General features: G+C 50.7%; 1 protein-coding gene across 9 annotated transcripts in view; it reads left to right on the top strand.

The window, feature by feature from the left end:
* The window catches only part of CES5A (carboxylesterase 5A), a 225524-nt gene that overhangs the window by 178518 nt on the left and 23850 nt on the right, over positions 1-23156 (top strand). For 6 of the 9 annotated variants that reach the window (XR_004954212.1, XM_036231288.1, XM_036231289.1 and 3 more), the window contains 2 exons: positions 20289-20409; positions 22541-22745. Coding sequence is in view for 8 of the 9 variants with exons in the window: in XM_036231288.1 (XP_036087181.1) it covers positions 20289-20409; positions 22541-22745 (326 nt within the window). In the remaining variant the exon portion in view is untranslated. The other 3 variants (XM_016124070.2, XM_016124072.2, XM_036231292.1) reach the window with 3 other exon arrangements.

Genomic DNA, 23156 nt, shown 5'->3' with positions numbered 1-23156 from the left:
TCACTTCATTCAAAAATGCGCATTCATTGAAACATTAGGGATAAATACACCCTTTGCGCGGGACCGATGTTAAAATTATCCATGGTGGCACAATTAAAGTACGCGGTGCAAGAGATGGGACGTAGCAGGGAGGTAAAGATTGCTGGCTCTTATCTCCTTCACAATCTAGTGGTCTAGAGGGACTAAAACCCGGACAAAGCAATGGATTCAGGAAAAGCCTCTCTGAGGAGGTGACACTTCAATTAAAATAAAAGCGAGCATTACGGGGCAAGGGATTCATTATAGTCTCACAGTGGGAGTTACTAGGGAAGTAAAGTCTGGAAGGAGAGGAAGAATTGGAAGATCATGGTAAGAGCCACTAATAGTCCTGAAGCCCTGGTGTCAGTGGGTAAGTCGCATCTGTAGCGAGGGGCATCCATCATGGAGAGGGATGTGGGGTGCTGTTGCCTTTGCGTACCTCCCACCTCCCTGGGCCTGCAGGCATGTACCTGGAGGCGGGCCTTGGGTAGCCATTGGTTAGCAAGACCTGCAGCTGGGAAGATGAGCTGGACACAGGGCAGAGGAGAATCAGGACTGGGATCCTCCAGGCCCCTCATCATGATGTTCCGACTGCTGTGATGATTTTCGAGAGTGATGGCTGATACTTCACTCCCTTCTTTCCTTCCAAATATTGTGCAAGTTCTCATTTTGACCGCCTGTATCCCAGAACCATGCAATACAGGGATTCTGGGAGATAAGGTTCCAGCTATGCAGGTTGATAAGACAATCTCTCCCAGTGCTGGTGCACTAATTACCCAGGTGGAGAGGAACAAGTTTGGGGTGGGAAAATCAGGAGTTTAATCATGGACTTGTTTAATTTGAGGTGGCTCCCGATGATCCCTGTGTCCTGCTGTTCGGACCCTGTAATCCTCACCCCTTGAGTGAGAGCTGGACTTAAAGACTCACTTCTAGCAAATAGGGTTTGGCAGAGGTGATGGAATGGTCCTCTGGATGAGGTCCTGTGCTGGGCGCTCTTTCTTGTTCTCTTGTTCACTTTCTCTGAGGCAGGGCTGCTGTCATGTTGTGAACAATCTATAGACAGGCTCTCATGACAGGAACAGAGGGGGACCCTGGGGACTCTCAGTCCAATGACCTACAGGGAATCGAATCCTGCCAACAACCACATGGGTGTGCTTGGAAGCTAAATTTTGGGATAGTCTGTTACACAGCCATGGATAACTAATACAGACTCTCCAGGGGATATTCGTGCTTGGAGCTTAAGGGAGAGGTCAAAGGTAGGCACATATGTTTAGGAAACATTAGCGTATGATGACGTGTAAAGCCATGCAACTGGACCATATCATTTAAGTAGAAACAGTAGCCAGAGAAGAGCAGATGTCTAAGAAGTGAGCTTTGAGGCTTCCCAGCATTCAACAGCTGGGCATAGGAGAGATTCAGCAGAGCAAATGGATGTGAAGTGGCTTAAGGTAGAAGGAGAAAAAGCAGAAGGGCGTAGTGTCAGGAGTTAAGAGGTCACGTGTCAACAAGGAGAGCGGGCCTGGTGCTGCTGAGAGGTCGGTCAAGGAAAAGACAGAGAAGCGGCCATCGGCTGTGACCACCTGGAGTCGGTTGGTGACCTGGACGAGAGCAGTTCCAGCGGAGCGGAAGCCCATCTGGAAAGGAGTGAGGAAAGTGGGCGGGTTGAGGGGCAGAGGGATTTGTCCGCCTGACTCTGTAGCATGAGGCGTGCGCAAAGAAATCTGGACTTCTGTCCTGACATTTAAGTTACAGCACTTGCTTTCCTGTGAGGTTTTCGGCCTTGAGAGGTAGCAGGGAGGAGCCGACAGAAGCTGGGAAGAATGGGGCACGGCTTTGGGGAATAGGGTGCAGCTGGAGAAAGTTTGGTGGCAGAGCTAGAAATCTGTCCTTAAGTCACTCAACAAACACTGTATGTAGGGACTCTGCCAGGCAGCGGGGATCTGTCATCAGGTCAGACATCACGTCACAGGGAGAGGATTCAGGTCTTAGTGGGAGGCAGATGTTTAAGTAAATATTATAGGACCTCGAGATTAGTAAAGTATGACAGAGGCACGTCCTGTGCTGTGAGAAAGCGAGAGAAGGAGGGCCCGAGCTTGCCTGGGGGCGCAGATGAGGGCTTCCTGGAGGAGGTTCTTTTGGAGCAGAGGCTAGAGACTGAGTGGCCAGCACTGCACTGGGAAGATTATTCCAGGTCCCTTCTCCCTGCTCCCCACTGACGCCCCCTTATTTACCAACTCCTCTGGCTTACCTTCTTTCTCTCCCTCTCCCTCTCTTCTCTCCCTCCTCCTTCTCCGGCCCATGAAGAACCGCCTCTGTGGCTTCCCTCCCAACTGATGAATTATGCATGCCCTTCAGCGAGTGTGCCTGGCATCCAATTAAGGCTGTAGCCAGGTTGATACCATAGATTAAAATGTAATTCATTGAGGCTGACATTCAAGCCCCAGAGTGAATGGCAGGGAGGAGACGCCATGCTCTCCCAGACCTCGTGCGTGAAGGGCTCTCTCCACTACCTGGACTTCCTTAGCTAGTGCGGGCCTGCGGGCTGTTCCTTCTGGTGTACTGCAGGGCTGGAGAAAGGCCCAAGGCAGGCTTTGAGCCAAAGCAGCTTTTTCTTTTTTTTTTTTTTAACTCGAGAATAATTTGAAGTTTACACAAGAGTTCCTGCGATAGTACAGAGAGTTCCCATATACGCTTTACTGAGCTTTCCCTAAGGTTAACATCTTATGCAACCATGGTACAATGATCAGAACTCAGCAGTTAGCACGGATACAATACTATACCAAACTAAACTGCTGCTGTTTTCCAGATTTCATTCAGTTTCCCATTACTGTCCTCTTTCTGTTCCAGGATCCAGTGTAGGATCCCACATTCCAAAGCAGGCTTTTGATATTATGCCTCTACAGAGACAGCCATTCCTTTCTGTACCCTAGGCCAGTGGTTCTCAAACTTTCAAAGCTAGAGAATTACCAGCGATTTTGTTTAAAAGGCACATCCTTCTCTAGACATTCAGATTCAGTAGGTTTCAGATAGAATCCCGATTTCCACATGTCTAACAAGCACCCCAGGCAACAGAGAATTGCTTCCCTGACCAACACGCCAAGTAAGGTCGAGTTGGTTCCTAATTCTTTTGACAAGTCAGTTGTCAGCTTGCAGAGTTTCCACATCCCGTGCCTTGGCCTTGGGACAGAACAGGGCCACTCCCACCCATCACCCGTTGCCAGACCCTGTGGGGAGCAGGGCAAAGTTAACCTGATAGTCAGGGCAAAACCCTGGAGATGCTCTGCTTGGAGAGGGGAGGAAAAACATTTACCTGCCATTCACAGTCCTACACATTTTCTAATCCACAGAATAATCCCTGTGAGTAAATGCTATTTTTCCCATTTTAGAGATGAGGATACTGAACAATAGAGATATTAAATGTAGAGATGCCAGATTTAGCAAATAAAAATACAGGCGTCTCAGCTAAATGTGAACCTTGGATCATGCACTACTGGGGACGTACTTCTATCTTTAAAAAAATTGCGTTCATCTGAAATTCAAATTTAACTGGGCTTCCTGTATTTCATCATGCAACCCTGATTAAGTCACATCCGTTGGTTGCAGAGCTGGTAAGTGGGCCTCACCTCAGCCCTGGCTCTGGTGTCTCTAGCATGGGACACCCTGTGCTTCCTGGCTCAGTCCGCTTCGACTGCTGGGCCACAAGCCACAGGCGGTGGGGACCGTGTGTGTTTCCTGCTGTATCTCCAGGGCTTGGCACACTATGGCAGTAGGTGTTTAATAAATATTTGCTGAATACATGAATGGCTAAACGCATGCTCAAATGGACTCACTCTTCCCTTTGCACTAAAGAAACCTGCCAATGATGATGATTAAATGGAAGGGCTAAGCCGGTGGGGTGTCTGTCGTGTGGCAGCCTTGATAGAAATGCAAAAGGAGTTTCAGAGTCTGAGGCCTCGTGCCCAGGCCTGGGAACTCCAGCCCCGGCACCCTGAACAGGGCCAAAGAACCGACCCTTCTCACCTCAGCCTCTCAGGGCTTCTGCTTTCCCAGCTGGGAAACGGGATTAGGGCCCTTCCAGCTCTAAGCTTCTGTGATTCTACGATGTTTCTTCCTAACCCCACCTTCCTGAGTGGGTTTAAAAAAATATGGCCAAGTTAAAGCGTGTGCTGCCAACTACGAGGCGTTTACTTTCCAGCTCGATATTTCTTCTCTCTCCTCTTCTTCCTCCCCCCTCCCCTCCTCCTCCATGACAGTTTTCTAAAGACCACTGCGGTGGTGCCCGGCCTTGGCTTCCTTTCCTCAAATGCTCCCTTCCACCCTGCCAGACGAAGTCAGAAGCCCAGAGAGACCCGGCACAGCGCAGTTCCTCGCCGACGAGGAAAGACATGGAGCGCGCATTGTATCTTTTAAAATAGACCCGTTGTCGTCGGAATGTATTTTTAGCTGTGGGAGAGATTGGCATGCTCTCAGCGCCACCATCTGCCAAAGGCAGTTGCTAGGCAACTGACACTGACGACAGCAAGGGGATGACTTCGCGGAGGAGCTAGGGACCCTGGCGGCCCCATCCCGCTCCACCGTCTAATTCTTGCATGCCGACCGGCAGGCCCAAGGGAATACGCACTCCCTCCCTTCTGGGAGAGGCCTGGGAGCTGAGCACGGACGATGCCGTACAGGTGACAAGGGACGATGGACCGTCACCACCACCTTGCTCAGTAGACCTCGTATTTAGAAACTTTAGCTGCTACTGTGGTTTAAGGCGCTGGACTCAGCGCGTCCGCAGGGTGCTCCTCCCTCCCCCCGGCAGCCGCATGGGCGCTGGCCTGAGTCAGAGCAGACGCCGCTTGGAGGCAGTCGGCCCAGGGCAGGCTCCGTGGAGGAAGCGGCTGTCGGGTGGCCAGGTCCCCTGGCTCCTGGCCCAGCTCTGCCTTTCGCTCCCTAGGTGACTTAAGGTGAGTCCCTGTCCTTCTCTGGCCCCCAATTTTGTCACCCGCAAAGTAAGGATATTGAACCAGAAAAATGCATTTATAGGTCCAAAAAGCAGAATATCTACGGAGTGAAATAATCCGGGAGCTAGCCCTGGGTTCCGACCCCGACCCGGCCCCTCGCCGCTCAGGTGTGATGTCAGGGAAGGCACCGGGCTCCTCGGGGCCTCGGTTCTTCTATCTGGACAGGACGGCAGTGACCCTCTCGCTGTGCCGCGAGGATTCAGCGAGGCGGCACGTGAACGTCCGCGGCAGAGCGCCTGGATTCCGGCACGTTTTGGAGCCCAGTACGTGCTCTTCCGTTTCCGTAGCAGGGACTAAGGCGTCCGCCACGGTCATCGCATCTCACCCGATTGACGGACTTTTAGCCGGGCACGTGTCCAGCTTCCCACGTAGCTGCAGGCTCACCAGGGACATGTGGAAAGAAGGGATGGGAGCAGCTTTTACTCACGCATAGGAAATCGCTCCCCTGGGTGTCCCTCCCCTCTTGCTCCTTTTTTCTGTAAGCCAGGGCGTGGATATGCCTGCGGATGTGCCGCGTTGCAGAGCAAGATGCCCTGCCGGAGGCGGGACGGGCTGGCAGAGCGACGAGATGGAGAGAGTCTGGGCCCACGTGCGAGGAAGGGGGCCGAGTGTGTGCGCTGTGCTTGGAAGGGCACAGGGCACGGGCAGGCGTGCGGGGAGGTGACAAAGGGGATAGAGGCAGCCGGTAAGGCCCGGCCACCGCAGCGGATGGCTGGGGTCTAATTCCACGGGAAAGCTCTGGGGAACTGAGTAAAACTCAGCCTCGGATCCAGCCCAAGGTGAGGGAGCTGGGCCACGTTTAACCGTCCCCATCAGTCGCTGGGGCACGGCGACTCCCAGGCACTTCCGGCATTCCTTGTGCCGTGGGCCCCGTGAACACCAGGAGCCCAAGGGCAGCCTTCTGCCACAGACGCGGATGCTGGCCGTCAGGGGCCAGGCCGGTGGGCACGGGCGTGGCGAGAGGAGCGAGGGGACGTGTGTCCGGCACCAGCGGCAGCAGTTACGGTTCTTCAGGAAGAAAAATAAACTATGTTCTTCAAGCCACTATATATATATGTATACATTGAGGAGTCTTTGGAGCTTAACTTTTATCCTAAGTTGATTTCCAAATGCTGTGCACGTGGGAAGTTTTGCTTTTATGTAATCTCTCCAAACGCCTGGACTCCTTGTGGTGTTCATGGAGGTTATGTCGTGGCTGGGGAAACGAGGTTAATTCTAGGGAGCAGAAGCGTCTCGACAGAGCAGGCATCACATGCCGTTTCTGGGGCTCAGGCAGTAAATGGTGCAGGTCCTCAGAGAGGGGACGGATGAGTGTGGACCGGCATAGGCAGGAGGCGGTGGACTGAAGCTGAGCCATATCCGCCGGAGAGGACTTGGAGCGATGAGACGGGGGGCGGGCGTCCTCGCTGAGCCATGGGTAGCTCCTCTGCGGACACGGGGCAAGCAGGCACCTGGCTCATATCGCTGCAGTGTGGTCTCAGGCCAGCGGATGCTGGGATTAGCCGCCTTATGCATGTAGAAGCCCGGGATGCAGGATGCCTCTTGGTGACGTGGTGGAGGGGGTCCAGCTGCAGGGCACGCCACCATCGCTTCCCGAGGCGGGGAAGCTAGTGTCAGGTGCCTCTCCCCACACACCCGATGCAGCTGACGGAGAGAGAGGTGAGGCCGCAGGCCTCGCATCAGCTGCCGGCCACCTTTGGGTCATTCGCTCCACCCATAGGCCCTTTTCACTTATTTGCGGAACCTCAGAACTAGAACAGAACCCTAGGGACGATCAGATGGGCCCCTCCGCCTCTAGGCGCGTGTGCGCCCTCCGCCGTAGCAGCTGGCCTGAGGCTACCTGTGCGTGCCCTTCAGCACTCGCAGCCCCCTCTGCCACCTTTGTGTGCTCTATCACAGTGGTCTGCCAGTTCTCCCTGGCGTCTAACTGCAGTCATTCCTGCTTTACTTTTAATTTATCTTAACCTCCAGTCTAGATACAGGTTGGTTTTGCTGACGAATGTGAGCAGTAGGTTGAAATCAGTAAATCTACTTCACCCTCATTCTCTGTCCTGTTTCCATGGGAAGCGGGGTGGAGGGAAGACCCTAGTCCTCTACGCCCAGCTCCCGCGGACTAAGGACGCATAGAAAAGAATGAGGCGGTCCACCCGGGGTCCTTGCAGCCCAGTCGTCACCAAAGCTCTGGAGGGATGAGTGGAGGGCAGCGTCTCTCAGACACCGGCGGGCTGTTCAGACTTGACCCAAACATGGCAAATGGCCGTCGTCTCCTGCTGGCTTATCGCAAACCCCACCGCCTCTCTTCACTCCTCAAGTCTATCAATGGAGACCATTTCCCCCTGGTCTAGATTAGCTTTGTGTTTTATTCTCTTTGGGAAAATAACGAGCAGCTTTCCTTGTTCTCTTTGGGAAGTTCGTGTCTGGAACGGAGAGAAAGAAAGAGGAAGAGGTGCAGTCTTCCGCCTCCGAGGGAAAAGGGGAGACCCTCTGTGGCCAGCGCCGAGTGTCTGTGCCCAGCGTGGGAGGGGAAGTAGAGGGGCCTCTGTGGGGCGCCTTATTGATGTGGAGAGTCAGACCTGCAGGTCAGCGCTTACGGACAACGCAGGACACAAGATGGACTAAACTGCGGGGTTCAGAGGTCCACCCTAAATACACAGGTAGCAAGAAGAGAAAGATCAGGGTGGACTCTGGTAGTTACAGAGCGTGCTATGGAACAAGAAATCTCCACGCTGATGCTGACCTGTTTTATTCGGGCAGGATGAGACAAGGAGGAGGACCAGGAAGCTTCAGGGTTCAGGGGCACAAAGCAGGGGCCCCATGCTGTGAGAGAGTAGGAACAAAGCTGGGAGTTAGGCCAGTTTCGGGGGTGGCTGGTTGGGGGCATGGGGAGGGGGCAGATTGGCAAAGAACCGGGCAGGGCAGGGGGAGGAGGGGGCGGTTACCCAATGCCAAGTCTAGTTGGGAGGTTAGTTGGCCTGGGACGACTTCAGGGGACAGTGCAACAGCCATGTCTATTTCCCAAGAGCTGTTTGGGACACGAGGTGGGTGGGAATGGAGGGACCCAGTGAGTGGGTCAGGGAGAGGGAAGATCACACTTCTCGTGGGGTGCGATGTGTCTCAGATCCACATCAACAAAGTTAAAATTAGCGAGCTTGTGTTGAGCACCTATATGTGCCAGGAACGCTTCTAAGCAGTAACAATGTAATAACATTTCATCTTTACGACGTCCTTCTGGACAGGAACTATTATTCTATCTCATAAAAGAGGCAACCAAGACGCAGAGAAATAAACAGGTCTCTCAGCCAGGACGTGGCAGTACAATGGAGGTGACACCGCGGATCAGACACGGAGCTTTCTGCGCGCCATGCTGGCTTGCGCCTCGCAGCCTTTCCCCGGGCTGACTCCCTGCCTGGGCTGCCTCCGCCATTCTCGGCTTCTTGTCCACCTGAGGGACACAGCCTACGAGACCTCTCTTAAAAATCGCTTCTTCTGGGAAGTCTTCCCTGGTTCCCCCAACACACTCCGATTATGGCGCCGGTCACATCATACTGCTGGTTTTTATTCACGTGCCCTTATTGCCCTCAAAGCAAGGAAGCATTACTATTTTTTAATTTTTGTATTTTTTTAAGTAAATATTTAATTGACACGTAAAGAAACTACACTTTTGTTCGACTTTATGCCTTTCCTCTCCCTCCCGCAGCAAGGTCTGATATGGAGCAGGGATTCAGTAAATATTTATTGAATGGAAACGTCATTCTGCCCCCACTGAGCTCCTTTCTGAGAAAAGCCCCCACTCTTTGCCGTGTGGGAGGATCCAGACATTCCGTACAGCTGCGGCTTAGTGGGGCCCATCTTGGCTGGAACTCAAGGAGTAATTACAGACAAATCAGTATTATTACAACCCACATCAATCAGCGTCCCTCTCCTCAACTACGCTCACCAGGAAACAGGAACTGTCTCAGGAAGGCACTGTCTTGTTTAAGTCCAAGCGTCTTTCTGGTGCCCAGGGAGTGTGTGAGACTCAGAGGGTTCCCCGCAATGACCATCTGTAAGAGAGACTGTAGAACATACCGCCGTTATAGTTTGAGACTGCAGGCGCCTGGAGGCAGACAGACCCGAACTCAGCTCCCATCCGTCACTGTCTCCCCCTGTGAACTTTCACCAGGGGTTTCACGTCTCTGAGTTTTAATGTTCCCATAAGTAACACGGAGTCAATGATACTTCCTGGCAGTGTGTGTGTAATGATTCCATTAGATAGCATGTTTAAAGCATCAAAAGTTTTCCCAGGCAATTAATAAATAAAAACTTCCCTTTCCTTCCACTTCTGAATTAATTATTGAGTTCTTTGTTCTGTGTTGGGGGTATGGTTTTGTATTTATGATAGTTTTTTCGTCAGTAGCAACATAAGTCCCAAATCTCTCTGCATTCCAGACCTCCTTACAGAGCACAGAGGAACCCATGTGAAGAAGCTTTCCTGGAGAAATTGGGGCTTGATCTGGGCATGGGAAGAAAGATCACATATGACATCAGATTGACAGATCCTTTGTGGGGACACTAGTGTATTCTGGAGAAAAGGAAAACTGGGAATTAGAAGACCCCAACAACAAAACTCCCCTCCCTGGCACCATCTTGGGAACGAACCATCCGTGATCTGTCTGCAGAGGAAGTGGCCTCTGCGATGGAGGCCTGGGTGCTGGGCCTGGGAGCACCATGGATGGATGGTCAGGGCGGGACTTCGCTGCTGTAGGACGAAGAACTCATCCTGGGCCACTGGCTTCTTCAGCAGCCTGTTTGGAAAGAAAGTCTATAAAGCTTGAGACTCAAGTGGGCAGGTGCCTCTGTTTGCATGGATAGAGTTTGGGTGTGAGAAAAGTTAGCTTATTTTTTGTCAATCTGTTCAATTCAGTTGAATAAAATATCCCGACACGCCGAGTTAGATATAGTGTTGGGGGTTGGGGGGTCCAGAGAAGGACGAGTTGCCACCTTCGTGGTGCTCGCTGTCTTCTGGAGTGCTGCATGGGGAGGTAGGAACTGTACACCTGGGGGCTGACTTCTGCCTGGGGGCCAGGGGAGGCCTGACCTGAGACTTAAAGGAGGAGGGAGCTGCTGCTGTTATGCTGTTCCCGGTGAGTGTTTTCACTTCCACAGTCAAGAAAGCAGTGTCATGTCATGGTTAAGAGCAATCAGACAAACGTGGGTTCAATCCCAAGTCTGTCACTCATTCGCTGTGTTATGGTAGGGAAACTACTGAATTTTTCCAAGCCTCGTTTCTTTTTCTCTATAATGGAATATGTTCACTCTACGTATAGACTTTTTCGACTTTCTTGTATTTTTTTTTTGTCAACTAACTTATAATTTCCCCCCTTATTTTTAGAATAGGTTATGCTTTATGTATTTTGAAGCTATGTTATTAGGTGCATACGTGATTGCAATAACCTCTTGGATGTCTTTCATCATAGAGAGCCCAACCTTATCTCTATCCATGTTTTTCAACTTGGATTCTATTTTATCTGATTTCAAAATTGTGAAATATGTTTTCTACCCTTTTATTTTCAATATTTATCTTGGTTCAGGTATGTCTTTTGTAAGCCGTATATAACTGGATTTAAGTCCAATCTGATAACCTCCAACTTTCTTTTAATTGAATATATTCAACATGTAAATTTATATTAATTTAATACATTTATATATTGTCATATGATTGCCATTAGAGTGATATTTAGCTCCTCTATCACATCACAGAATTATCCTTTCTTTTTAGTGGTTGGCATAATTAAGTTTCAGTCTCTTAACAAGTTTGCTGATTGTAGTACAGTGTTGCTGTCTATATTTATTATATCGTGCATTGGATCTCTGTGGCTAATTTACTACTCTTTGCAAGTCTGTACCCCAAACAACAGTGAGCTTATCCCCCCACCCGCCATCCCTAGGTAACCACCATTTTACTCTGATTTTTACGAGTTTGATTTTTTTTGGATTCCACATATAATTGGTATCTTATAGTACTTGTCTTTCTCTGTCAGACTTATTTCTCTTAGCACCATGTGCTTAAGGTCGATTCATATTGTTACAAACGGCAAGATATCCTTTTTCATGGCTGAATAATATTCTGTTATGTATGCATACGTACATACATACGTACATCCATACATACATACACATATATCACATCTTCTAATGACTTCCAGCTTTTAACTAGTGAGTTTAAGTCATTTACATTGATTATGATTACCACTATATTTGATTTTATATCTGCAATCTTATCTTGCATTTCCTACTTTACATGCTTTTTTTTTTTCTTTTACTGCCTTATGTTTGATAGTTAATATTTTCTTTGTTCTTTCCCTTTTTTTTCCTCTGCTAGTATAATGTTTCGGATTTGTTGAGTTTGTTGGCTACCATTCCATGACATTGTGAGTGCACATTTTTCAGTGAGAGGTTTTGTTTTCTTCTTTCTTTCTGTGTTCACCACTCTCAATGTGTGTGTGTGTGTGTGTGTGTGTGTGTGTGTGTGTGTGTGGTGGTGTTTCTCATTCAGCTCCCCTGGCCCTTGCTTCAGATGTGGGCCCCATGATGGGGTATGTGTGGGGTCTCAGTTCATATATTACAAACTAAGTGACTGAGCCCTCAAGTCACCTGGACAAGTCCTAGTTTCCAGGGTTTTCCTTGCCTGTCCAGGCCCATCTCAGACAAGCAGCTTAGGATAGGCCACAGCCCTACGAAGAAAGAATAGCTTTTTCTAGCCCAGATGCAGGTCTGGGAGCTTGGGAATGTTGCATGAAGTTCTTATGCAACAAGAAAATGTATCATCGCTCTCCACCCGGGGGTGGAAGACAGCCCTCCTGGGGGCTTGGCCAATCTGGACAGAGGCAACATGTAAGAAAAATTTCTTCTGCCTACTCCATGCCCCGTTGATCACAGCCTCCCAGAGTGTCCAGTCACCATTAGAGAGCAGATGTTTACGTTCCTCGCTCCCTGCCGCTGGCTGCCCTAGCCTGCCCCGTGGCGAAGTTTCCATTTCATTCTAAACGGAGCAGTGGATGTGGAAAATCTTTGGTGGCTTCTGGCAGGTGAAAGATCAAAGCAGAGCTCAGCAGTCAAAGGCACAATCAAAAAGGCTGAGATCAAAGAGAAAGAGCTTCATTTGGGAGTGAACTCCCCTGCTTCTCATCACAGTCCCACTGAGGCTCTGTCATTCTCTGTTGAAAGGAACAAGGATGAGGAATTTGGGCTGCGGCCGGCTGCCGAAGCCGTGTGCTGACAGACAATCCCAGGGCAGCTGCAATGTAACTGTGAGCCTTGAAATTAAAACAAAATCCATTGATTTATAAGAGGAAAAGAGGGTCAACACTAGAGCCCTTGAGTTGGCCTAAATCCTGCATGTAAAATGGGAAGTCGAAGTGTTCTCCATAGAAACCGATGGAGGAAGCCGAGGGGGTTCAGGTCTCGGCAGGTGATGCTGGGCCTTCGGTGTTGCGAGCTGGCGCTCAGCGCACCAGGGGAAATAATCGAGGCCTCGATAAACAGGAACTCTAGAAAGGCCAGAGCTGAGGCTCAGATGCATTTTGTAAGGGGAAGGCTCCTCGCCCAGGATGGGGAATCTGCTTCCCAAACCGTACAGTTGGCAGTTCTGTGTATTTTGTGTCTGTAGGGGTTTATTTTCACTTTATAGTAAACTTAAAAAAAAAAAAAACACAACTTTAAACAGGGCGCTTACAAGGTATTTGCTTGCTGGTGTTATTTCTCTCCCTGTGTGGGAATTGAGAGAGATAAGCAACTCTTCCTCGGATTCAGGTAAATGCCTCCCTTTCTTTGGGTCTCAATTTCCCCATCCTTCAATGAGGACATGAGACTAGACAAGCGTTTTCTGGAGGCACTTTTTAGAAAAGCGTTTAAGTAAAGCTTGGGCGGAGCACGGGGCGGGTTTGAGTGTGCTGGCACTAAAACGAATGTGTGCGGGTTAAGTTCGAGTTGGCACAGAAATGGCCGTGCAGCACCCTGGCCTCTGGCCGCAGAGTGAGGGCGAGCTCGACTCTTAGCCTCGCTGGCCTTGTGTCTGTCCCCCCGGGGCGACCTTCAGGTTTCTTCCAGGCTGGGACAAGCAGAGCTCTGCTGTAGGCTGTGTGTCCTCAACCCCTCGGAGTGGCCGTGCCGTCATTTTCATTTTTTCCTGGAGGACAGGTTCCCCTGGACCTCCTGCAGACCCCCGCCCAGGCTTTGCTGTGGATGGCGCCAGGCTCATTCTTTCAGAGCGAAAGGCTCCTTGACCATCCGAGCTGTTATTCCTCCAGAGGAAAGCCTTGTCATTCTCTGTGAGCCTCTCGGGCCTTTTGTCTCTTGATCAACGTGCGTGGGTATTAATTTCATTGTGTTTCCTCCAGCTGGCTTCACTTCGCACGGCCGTTTCTGGATAAGGTCCTTTTGTTCCCCTATTTTAAAAACTTTTAAGTAAACAGATTTTCTTTTTGAGTTCTGGACGAATGTCAGACCAAGTTTTTGGTAGGAAGCGGCCCTCTCTGAAACAGCTTCTGGGGTCGGGCATCAGAGCAGCAAATCTGGAGGAAGCCATTTCCCACGGCTGCAGAACTGAGCCTGCGGTGGAGGTCGGGCTTCTGTGTGGGCAGGAAGGGTTGACGGGAGCAGGGGCCCGTGTTCTGGTCTGGATGCATGCTCATTTGCTGTGTGACCTCGGAAAATCTGCTTCTCCTTTCTGGACCACATTCTTTCTGCCTGGGCAGTGAGGGGTTTGGATTTGATAAATAGTTTCTGATGTGTGAGAACACTTTGGAACCCGTTCTCAAATTGAAATCTATAGCAACCCAGTGCGAATCATATGAAATCGCCGTTTTTGTTAAGTCAGCAATGTCAAATAGAGGCTATACCCACAGGGTTTACTAGCCCAGGGTTTCTCCACCTCAGCACTATTAATCTTGGCAGTGGATAATTGTGGGAGGTTGTCATGTTGGGTGTTTGGCAGCACCCCTGGCCTCTGCTCATGCCAGTAGCACGCCCCAAGTTGTGGCAACCGAATACATCTTCAGACATTGCCAAATGTTTCCTGGGAAGCGAAATTGTCATTGGTTGAGACCTACTGTTTTAATTGAATAAAGTCAATTAAAAGGCGAGCTTTTCCTTTGAAAGCGGGTGGGACGGAGTGTTACCTACCTCTGTTCTCTGTGGCCCCTGACACTCTTCTGACATACCAGTGTTTCAGGAGACAAAGTTTAAACCCTGATAGACACAGAACCCCAAGTGTCTCTCAGCTCAGAACTTCCATGTGAACCCAGGGGCCTCTTTCCAGGTCAGATGTTTACTTGGGAAGGCAGAGGAGGGGGTCCTGGGAGGGCCAGTCAGCAGCTTCCTTCCTGCTCCCAGCTCTTAGTGTGGTGGGAAGTGTGCCGGTCCTTTTTCTAGGCATCCTTCTCCGGGAAGCCATCCATCATAAGGGCAGTGAGAGAACGTATTCTCAACTCCCGAATCTGTTCTGAAAAGAACCCGTTCGTTCTGTTCCACAAGCCCACCTGCCCTCTCTTCTACGGGCTCAGGCACCCCGGCTCTCCGAGACGCTGGCATTGGGACCAAGGGCTGGTACTTGAGCATGAGGCTCCTCAGAAAGGCAGGGCAGGCACGCGCTGTGCCTGGCCGGGTTTAGGGCTCGGCAGGAAACAGATTCAAGTGTATTTGGATCCATGCTGAGTCATATGCAGTTCCTCCACAGCTCTCACCACAAAAGCCTTTTTCTCAGCCTCTCCCTGGTTCTGCCACATCAGCTGTGGGACCTTGGGGCAAACCTCTGCTTCCTCATCTACAAAATGCTGCCATTAACACTTCCTGTGTGGGACTGAAGAATAAATTAGATTACCTACTTAAATGTCAGCACAGTGCCAGACACACGGTGGTTTCTTGCAAGTCACAGTGCCTGTGAAGATTTTGGTGTTGGCACCACCACGCGCTAGTGCCCTTGCGCAGACACGCCCCCCCCCCGCCCCCCGAACAAGCCCAATGTCTGACCTTGGAAGCCAAGCAGGGTCGGGCCTGCTTAGTACTTGGACGAGAGACCATCTAGGAAGACCAGGTGCCGTAGGCAAAAATAATGATAAATAAATTAAAAAGAAAAAGAAAAAGGGAAGATTTGCATGGTTACGTGGGTACAGGCATACCTCAATGGCATTGTGTGTTTGGTTGGTTCCACTGCAATAAAGTGAGTATCAAAATGAAGTGAGTTATTTTTTTTTGCTGCTGGAGGGTCTTACCTTCAGTTCATAAAAGGTGTGGCATCTATGCAGAGTGTGATAAAACGAGATAGGCCTGTATACCACGACTCATTTATACTATTAATACATTTACTTATTCTACTAACGCTGGGCATTTGAGTTGATTCTGGTTTTCGACGATCACAAATAATGCTGCTATGCATGGCAAATTAACTTTCTAAAGCCTGATGGTAAAGACACATTGTCAGCTGCCAGTGCCTTTTAAGCAAACTGCCAGTGTGCTTTTTACAGACTGAAGGCAAGACTGTCCACCAGCAAAAAAGATTATGACTCACGTTATTTTGATATTCACTTTATTGCAGTGGAACCAGACACACGATATCTTTGAGGTGTGTCTGGACCCATGTAACCATGAAAATCTTCACTTCTCTAAGGACATGTGGAAACATCTGCTTCGTGCAGTTTCCCCATTGCACATCGAGAGGCTGGGAGGAGATGCTCTCTCAGGTCCTTCTGTCAGGGATGTGAGGGTGTTCCAGGTGTGCATCTCTACGTCCAGACACCTGCCTGGTCCTTCTCCAGTTCAAGGCAGATCTAATAGTCAGGATTCAGAGAAACAGAACCAATGGGATATATAGCGAGATATACAAGAGGAGATTTATTGTAGGAATTGGTGCTCATTACAATGGAGGCCACGACGTCCCAGGATCTTCCATCTCCAAGCTGGAGAACCAGGAAAGCTGGTGGTGTAATTCAATCTGGGTCCAAAAGCCTGGGAATCAAGAGAGACGATGTTGTAACTTCCAGTCTGAGTCCAAAGAGTAGGAGGCTGACGACGGAAGGCAGGAGAAGGTAGATGTCTAGCTCAAACAAAAAGCAAATTCGCCTTTCCTTCACTTGTTTTTTTCTGCTCAGGCCCTCAACAGATTGGACGATGCCCGCCCATGTCGGTGAGGGCATCCTCTTTACGCAGACTGCCCATGCAGTGCTGATCTCTTCCTCACAGACACACCCAGAAATGTCTTACCAGCGAGTGGCCCAGGCAAGCTGACACATAACATTAACCATCATAACAGGCTTCTGTAGAGCTGGTCCCTTTGGTTTGGGTGTTCAGTGACAAGAAAGGCAAAGCAAACCTTTTTCTTGGCCTCCTTCCTGGATTCTGGGTTGCTAAGAGGGTTCCAGGACCATTTTCTCCCCGTCCCTGAAAACCCCTGCCCTGCCCCTCCCAGGAAGGTGTCTTGGCCTTTTGGTTAGACTCATTAACTGGTCTCTCCCCAGGCCCCTGGCTTCCTGCTGGCTCTCCCCTCCTCTGCCCCCCGGGCTGAGTGCTTTGTTTCCCACAGAGGACAGCAGGGAGAGTGGTCCCTGGCAGTTCGATGCTCTTGGCATGGGTCTCAGGCAAGCAGAACACTTAGCAGTCCCCTGGAGACACAGGCTGGAGAAGAAAGAATGAGAGCTCTTCGCACACAAGTGAGGGGGCCAGGCTTAACCCAGGCCCCCGGGTGCAGCATGGGGGGAGGGGGCTGGCCTAGGGGTTGGGGCATAATCCTGAGGCCTCCACCTAACAAGATCTACCTTTGTGAATTTATTCTCAGGGTGAGTACTGCTCTTTGCAGGCAGGGGGAATCGAAGTTGAAAACACAAGCTTCCTAATAGAGTTTTACTTGCAAATGCTGACTCTCACATTCAATGTCTAGGACCTTGAGCAAGATGATAGTTTTTGGGAACCACAGTTTCGTCACGTTTAAAATGAGGATAAACCCTCTCTCCCAGAGTTAGGATGACATGAGGCAACGCACGTCGCCCTTTTAGTCCACAGCATTTGTGTGCATTATAAGGTCAGCACCACGGGGGAGGGAAGTGGGAGTCTTCCACCACCTGGGCGGGGAACCACAATCAGGAGTCAGGAACGCGGCCTCGGGTCCCAGCCAGCCTCCGCATCCAGCTGGCAAGCCAGACTGGTTCACACGTGGAGACTGCCGGGTCCCCAAGGGCAGTGAGAGAAGATGCGCCTTTACCGCAATAATCTGCCAGAGCCCAAGGCACAAACACGATTCGTGTCTCCACTTGTGTTGCTGTCCTTTCTCGGCTCGAAGTAAGTCACACGGCCAAGCTCAGAGTCATGCTCAGGGTCAGTGCCAAGGATGTGGTTCTACATAGGTGTGGGCCGGTTTCTGCCTTTAATACAATAATCTGGCAGAGCTCCTTCTTTCTCCTTACCCTTTCTCCCTGGACACAGCGCTGCTGCTGACCCGGGTTACATGTCACGGCTTGAAGTTCAAAGTGGGAGGTCAGCATGGTAAGAGTGCTGAAGGCCGTGAGGAGGGCCTGGCTGGGGATTGAGAGCTCCCTGCTAAGGAGGCCTGAAGCCACTGATCCAAAAGCCGAGAGTACAAGCTTGGAGAATAAGTGGGTGTCTTCTGGGTTAGCTTAATTGTCTTTTTTTTTCTGCGTCCCATACCTGTCCAAATCTCAGCGGGGGCACTTGCCATGTTCTGTCTTCCATTAGTTACCCGCATTTCCATGGCAACCGTCTCACCTGAATCTAAGCTCTCTAAGGTGAAGTTTATGCCTCATTTTTCTCCTACTTTCCTGCCCATAGAGTCGTAAACATATTAGGTACTCAGTAAAGTTCTTTGGAGGTCCCCACACTCCCCAAGGTGTGTTCTTGGCTCGATAGTAAATGTGTTGTCCATATATGTGTAGGCTTATTGCTGGGCTCTCAATTCTGTTCCATTGGTTTGTGTGTCTTTTCCTGTCAATACCATGCTATTTTGATCACTATAGCTTTGTAATATAGTTTTAAATTGGGGATTGTAATACTTCAAGCTTTGTTCTTTGTCTCAGGGTTGCTTTGGCTATGCAAGGTCTTTTGTGGTGCGATACAAATATTAGCATTTTTTGTTCAATTTCTGTGGAAAATGCCATTGGAATCTTGATAGGGATCGCATCGAATCTGTACACTGCTTTCAGTAACATGAACATTTTAACAATGTGAATTCTTCCAATCCCTGAAGATTGAATACCTTTCCATTCTCTGTGTCTTTTTCAATTTCTTTCAATAATGCCTTGTAGTTCTCAGGCCATGTTTGAGCAAAGCTCTCATTTACCTATCAAATTAGAGAGAGAACATTTGTAATTTTAGGTGTAACATTTGTTAAAGTCTTGCTCACTGTGTCCATGGACCCCAACGAGTGGTCATTTCCCCAGTGCCCAAGTGTGTAAATTGGGATTGACATTCTTGGCAACTCTAGAAATTCTCTATATTGGTTTCCTGATCTCTGGAGTAAGAGCTATCACAACCGGAAACCTCTGAACCTGCCAGGATCCAGGAGGCCCCCACCCCATGGCCAAAATAATAAACGAAAAGGTTATATTGTATTCTGAGGGCACAGTACGGCAGATATCAGTACACTGTTCAACGCCTGGAAGATACAGGGATGATGGTACCTCTCATATTGCCACTGGAGAAACCGATTGGATCCTAGAGAATAACTGTCAGCTATCACAGGCTTAGCCAGGTAGTAACCCTAATTGCAGTGGCTATGCTAAGTGTGGCAACATTGCCTGAGCAGGTGAATAAGGCCTCAGCTACATGGTATGCAGCCACTGATCTGGCAAATGTGGTCCTTGTTATTCCAATCAGGAAGGAAGATCTTTAAGGTTTCCAGCACAGCTTAAAAAAAAAAAAAAACAGCCCACCCACAACGCTTATCATTACCCTTGCTTCTGTACCGTAGAGGTGCTGGGGTACTGCACACCTCAGTGCTGCCCCTCCAGCCCGCGCATCCCAGCCCCGCCCCCACCCCCACCGAGAGCCTTCCCGACATGATGCCGTCTGACTGGTAAGCGATGCAGTCACAGGGTCCCACTGAGGCTCTGCTTTCCAGGTCTCCTAGTACCAGTGGACTGCGTTGGGTTCCCTGAGAGCAGAGCCTGGGGCAGGGCGGGGAGAAGAAGAGAACAAGGTAGGGATGTGTCACGGAGGCTGCTGCTGTGAACAACGGGAGCCCAGTTTCTCTAGGACGTCTTGCCTCTCAGTGGCAAACAGACAAACGGACTGCCTCCAGAGGCGTCTCCTGGCTCTCTCGCGCTCCTTTTGTTGAGGGTTACTCCCCAGGGGATCTAACTGTCCTGTAATTCCAGTCTCGCTTGAGCAAAAAAAAAAAAAGGACTTTTGTGATGGGGGAGAAGGAGCTGGGGCAGAAAATGGAAAGTCACGTGGTCCGCCCATGCTTCACGTGGTATGCTGTCAGCGCAAGGTGAGGCTGAGCCTGCACAGAACTGTCCACCGTAGTTGTGACTTAAATCAGGAGTGAGCTGAGGTTCTGTGACCAGAGGACGAACGGGGTCTTCGTTGTCATCGCTGTCATCATTCGTGGCTATACGAGCTACAGAATTAGGACAGGGTATTATAAATAGTATAGTGGAGACATTAATTCTAGCATTCGAGAATAAGGAGGTGTGCATGGAGGAGACAGTATTTCCATGGGATCTCGAAAGACAAATCGGAGTTCACCAGGCGAAGAAGTCAAGGCGTAATGTTTTAGGAGAGGAAAACGTAGTTAACGGAGATTCGACGCAGCGATGGGTTGCAGTGATAGGTGTAGTTACGGGGTGCGGAGACGGGATCCTAGCGACAGCTCGTAGTGACGCGGCCATCTGGAACGGCAGGATGGAGCCAGACGGGAGGAGATCCAAATGGCCCGTTCACGTGTCTGGTTTAGCATGAGTGCGAGTTGGGTTTGAAGAAAGGGGTATGAGGACGCTCAGAGGGGCCAGCTCTGCGCCTGTGTGTGGTGCGAGGGGCATTGCCCAGTGACTCGATCCTGTCTCCAGAGCATCCTCCCTGTGCTTGGTCCACCTGCAGACTGGTCTGCACTCCGAGGTCACTGTCATTGCTCTGACGCCTTTAGGGTTCCTTCGGCCTCCCCTTATGAGAACTGGAAAGTGGGCTTCGATCTCCACTGCTACCAGCAGGAGTAGATGAGTGTATGAGTTAGGACAAGCCTGCGACCGAGGTCCTCTGTCATTCTGGTTTTTCCCTCAGGGTTTCAGCAGAGCGACCTGGGAGAACAGAGAGAGCCCATCAAAGGCCTGTGTCTCTCGGAGGCCATCTAGGCCACTGGTCTGTGCTACTGATGGGGACATCGAGGTCCTAGGAGGTGATGGTAAGTGGTTACTGAGCTTCCTAGAAAATTAAGTGATTGTCATGACCCAAGAATGGAGTAAGTCAGCCCATCCTCCCTATCTTCCTGTCGCCCCTCATTTCCTGCTCCCTCCTCCCCACATGGCAAAGCCTGCAGCTCGGAGGCAGGAAATCTGGGCTCAAGTCTCAGCCCTGCCGCTTCTCGGCCTTGTGATATCAGACAAGTCATCCTACCCGGCAGAGCCTCAGTCTCCTCATCTCTACAATGGGAATCATTGCATTAAATCTGGTTAACAGCTGCAAATCATTTACCCCAGGATGCTGAGGAGAAGCCCCAGCAGAGCCTCCCTGGGCTTGTCTCCTCCGATTTACACTGGAGGGCCTGGGTCTAGGTTAGAATTCCAGGCCTTACCCATTGACACAACTCGAGCTGGTAGAAATGCTGCAGTAGGCTCACGTGATTTTTAAAAATTGAGGCTACATTTAAAATTCAAGAGAGAGTTTTGGTTCGGCCCACCTATCTCATCCAAACATTTACTGGGGTTGAGGAGTCGTTGCTCTTTTAGACAACTTATGCTGCCCGGTTTTTCCACGTCCCTACCACTCCCGATGGCCTCTCCTGCAGCTGTCATTCACTGCTCCTTCGCTGCCTCCCCAGCCCCTGCGGGCGTCTGAGTGATGTCTCTGGCTCACCTAATCTCAGATGGCCTTTCTGCTTACTTCTACCATCCTGCGAACCCAAAGACTCACAAATTATCTTTCCTCAGCTCAAGAGTTAATCATCAGCTTCTTCTTATGTAAATCAGAACAGGAAAGTCTCGCTCCGCAAAGTTCTCTCCTGAACCTCGGTCTGATGCTATCCTCCACCAACCCTGTGTCCTGCGTCCTGCCCGCTCGACACTTGTCTGCTAGCAGGAAGTCCTTTCTCGTCCCTGACCGAAGCGGCGTGGATGTCCGGGGAGTTCAGGCGGGCCAGCCAGATGAGCGGGGAGTGGGTGTACCCAAACCAGGCCCTGATCTGGGCTCTGTGGGTCCTTGCGGCTGCCACCGAGGGTGAGACACCCAGTGGGAGAGGAGGGCTCTCGGAAGGTAGGGTGAGGGGATGTCCTTACCTTGGAGGATTGACCTTGGCGAAAGTGAAGTCACCGCTCAGAGGTCTCTGGGGGCCCATGGAGGGCTGTGCGGTAACCTCAGGACACCTGATCAATAATGTCCTGGTGTTGCCAGAGGCCCAAGCACCAGAGTCTCCTCAAGCATGGAGCACAGAAGACCCTGGTCTTGCCCTTCCTTAGGTTGCTCACAGCCTGCGGGGGCTTGGGGAGCCCTCTGTCCTGGGCACTGGGGAGAGGCATGAGACAGAGCCCGGGCTTCTGTATGCTGGCTGCCCAGGCAGGACCTTCCCTGTCGAAATGACATTAGCAGAGGTGGTGCTGAGACACCTGGGTCCTGCTGAGTAAATACTTGGGCATTTAACTTTTCGAGGCTTCATGTTCTTTGGACACGGAGAAGCCTGCATTCTCAGTCTCAGAAGTGTCCTCCTCAGACCCCTGGAGGTAGATGAGCAGATTTCAGGTGGGAATTTTTATTTTCATTGCTATATATTTATTTTCGTGTGTGTTCAAAAGCATCAAAGCACCTAACTCATCCAAACCACAGTTCCATAGATGTTATTGCTTAAGATTCCTCTAGATAAATTTGAGAATTATTTGTATATAATTTTAAGAAAAATAAATCGGTAGTAACAGAGGTGATGCTGGTGGGTATGAAAATGACTGAAGTCTAGGAAACTTTGGGCCAGAGGATTTTGTGCAGTCCTAGGATCTACAGAGCCTGGCGTGTATCAGCGCCCTAGGAAGGGAAAGCTGCTGTGCCCAGAACGGGTATGGGGCCCCAGAGTAACCAGGAGAGATTTCATGGCTTGGTGCTGTGCCCCTAGGAGGAACTAAGCTGGCGCTCCGGTGCCAGCAGCTTCTGAGGCAATGTCGAAGGCAGCGGTGGACATAGACCCCCCGAGAAAGAATACGGAGGCTTCCTGTTGCACAGACTGTGGGCCGAGAAAGAGCGCCTCTCCCTCCCACCCCCGCCGCCTCCCGGGAGCTCTGAGTCCCACCTCTTCCCAGCAGCAACTGATTCCTCCCCATGTGTTCCCTCAGGGCCAGCCGCTGACGCACCAGTGAGGAACACCAGGCTGGGATGGGTCCGGGGCAAGCAAGCCACGGTGCTGGGAAGCGTCGTGCCTGTGAACGTGTTCCTTGGGGTCCCCTATGCTGCGCCCCCTCTAGGACCCCTGCGATTTGCGAACCCGAAGCCTGCGTTGCCCTGGAATGACTTCCGAGATGCCACATCCTACCCTAACTTGTAAGATGAGGCTTGGTCCCATGGGTGGCCTACGACGTGGTGTGTGTGTGTGGGGGGGGCAGAGCATGGAGGGAGAATTAGAGGTCATGCAGCTCAATGAGACGGGCGGGGGGCGGGGTCGGGGAGGAGGGGGGCAGGGCTACCGTGGTTTCAGTGACTGCGTGGCTCTCTGACTGGCCGATCAGTGGAGTCGCCGGAGGCAGCGTTCAGAACACATAGGTCCCCCGGGCTTCCTTAGGAACTTCCTGGATTGGAATCTCCAGAGCTGGACCAGGGAAACTGGATCACCTGAAAGCTCTGTAGGGAGTCCAAGACCCAATCAGGTTTGGGAACCACTGCGAAGTGCTTACTGAGTCTTTGGTTAGAAGGGGCTATCAAGCATTCCTGTGCGACGACTCGCCCAGGCTCAGT

Source organism: Rousettus aegyptiacus, unplaced genomic scaffold, assembly GCF_014176215.1.
Source record: "Rousettus aegyptiacus isolate mRouAeg1 unplaced genomic scaffold, mRouAeg1.p scaffold_m13_p_14, whole genome shotgun sequence".
Classification (NCBI taxonomy): domain Eukaryota; kingdom Metazoa; phylum Chordata; class Mammalia; order Chiroptera; family Pteropodidae; genus Rousettus; species Rousettus aegyptiacus.
Note: the sequence above shows the minus strand (reverse complement) of the source record. Positions and strands in the feature narration are given on the sequence as shown.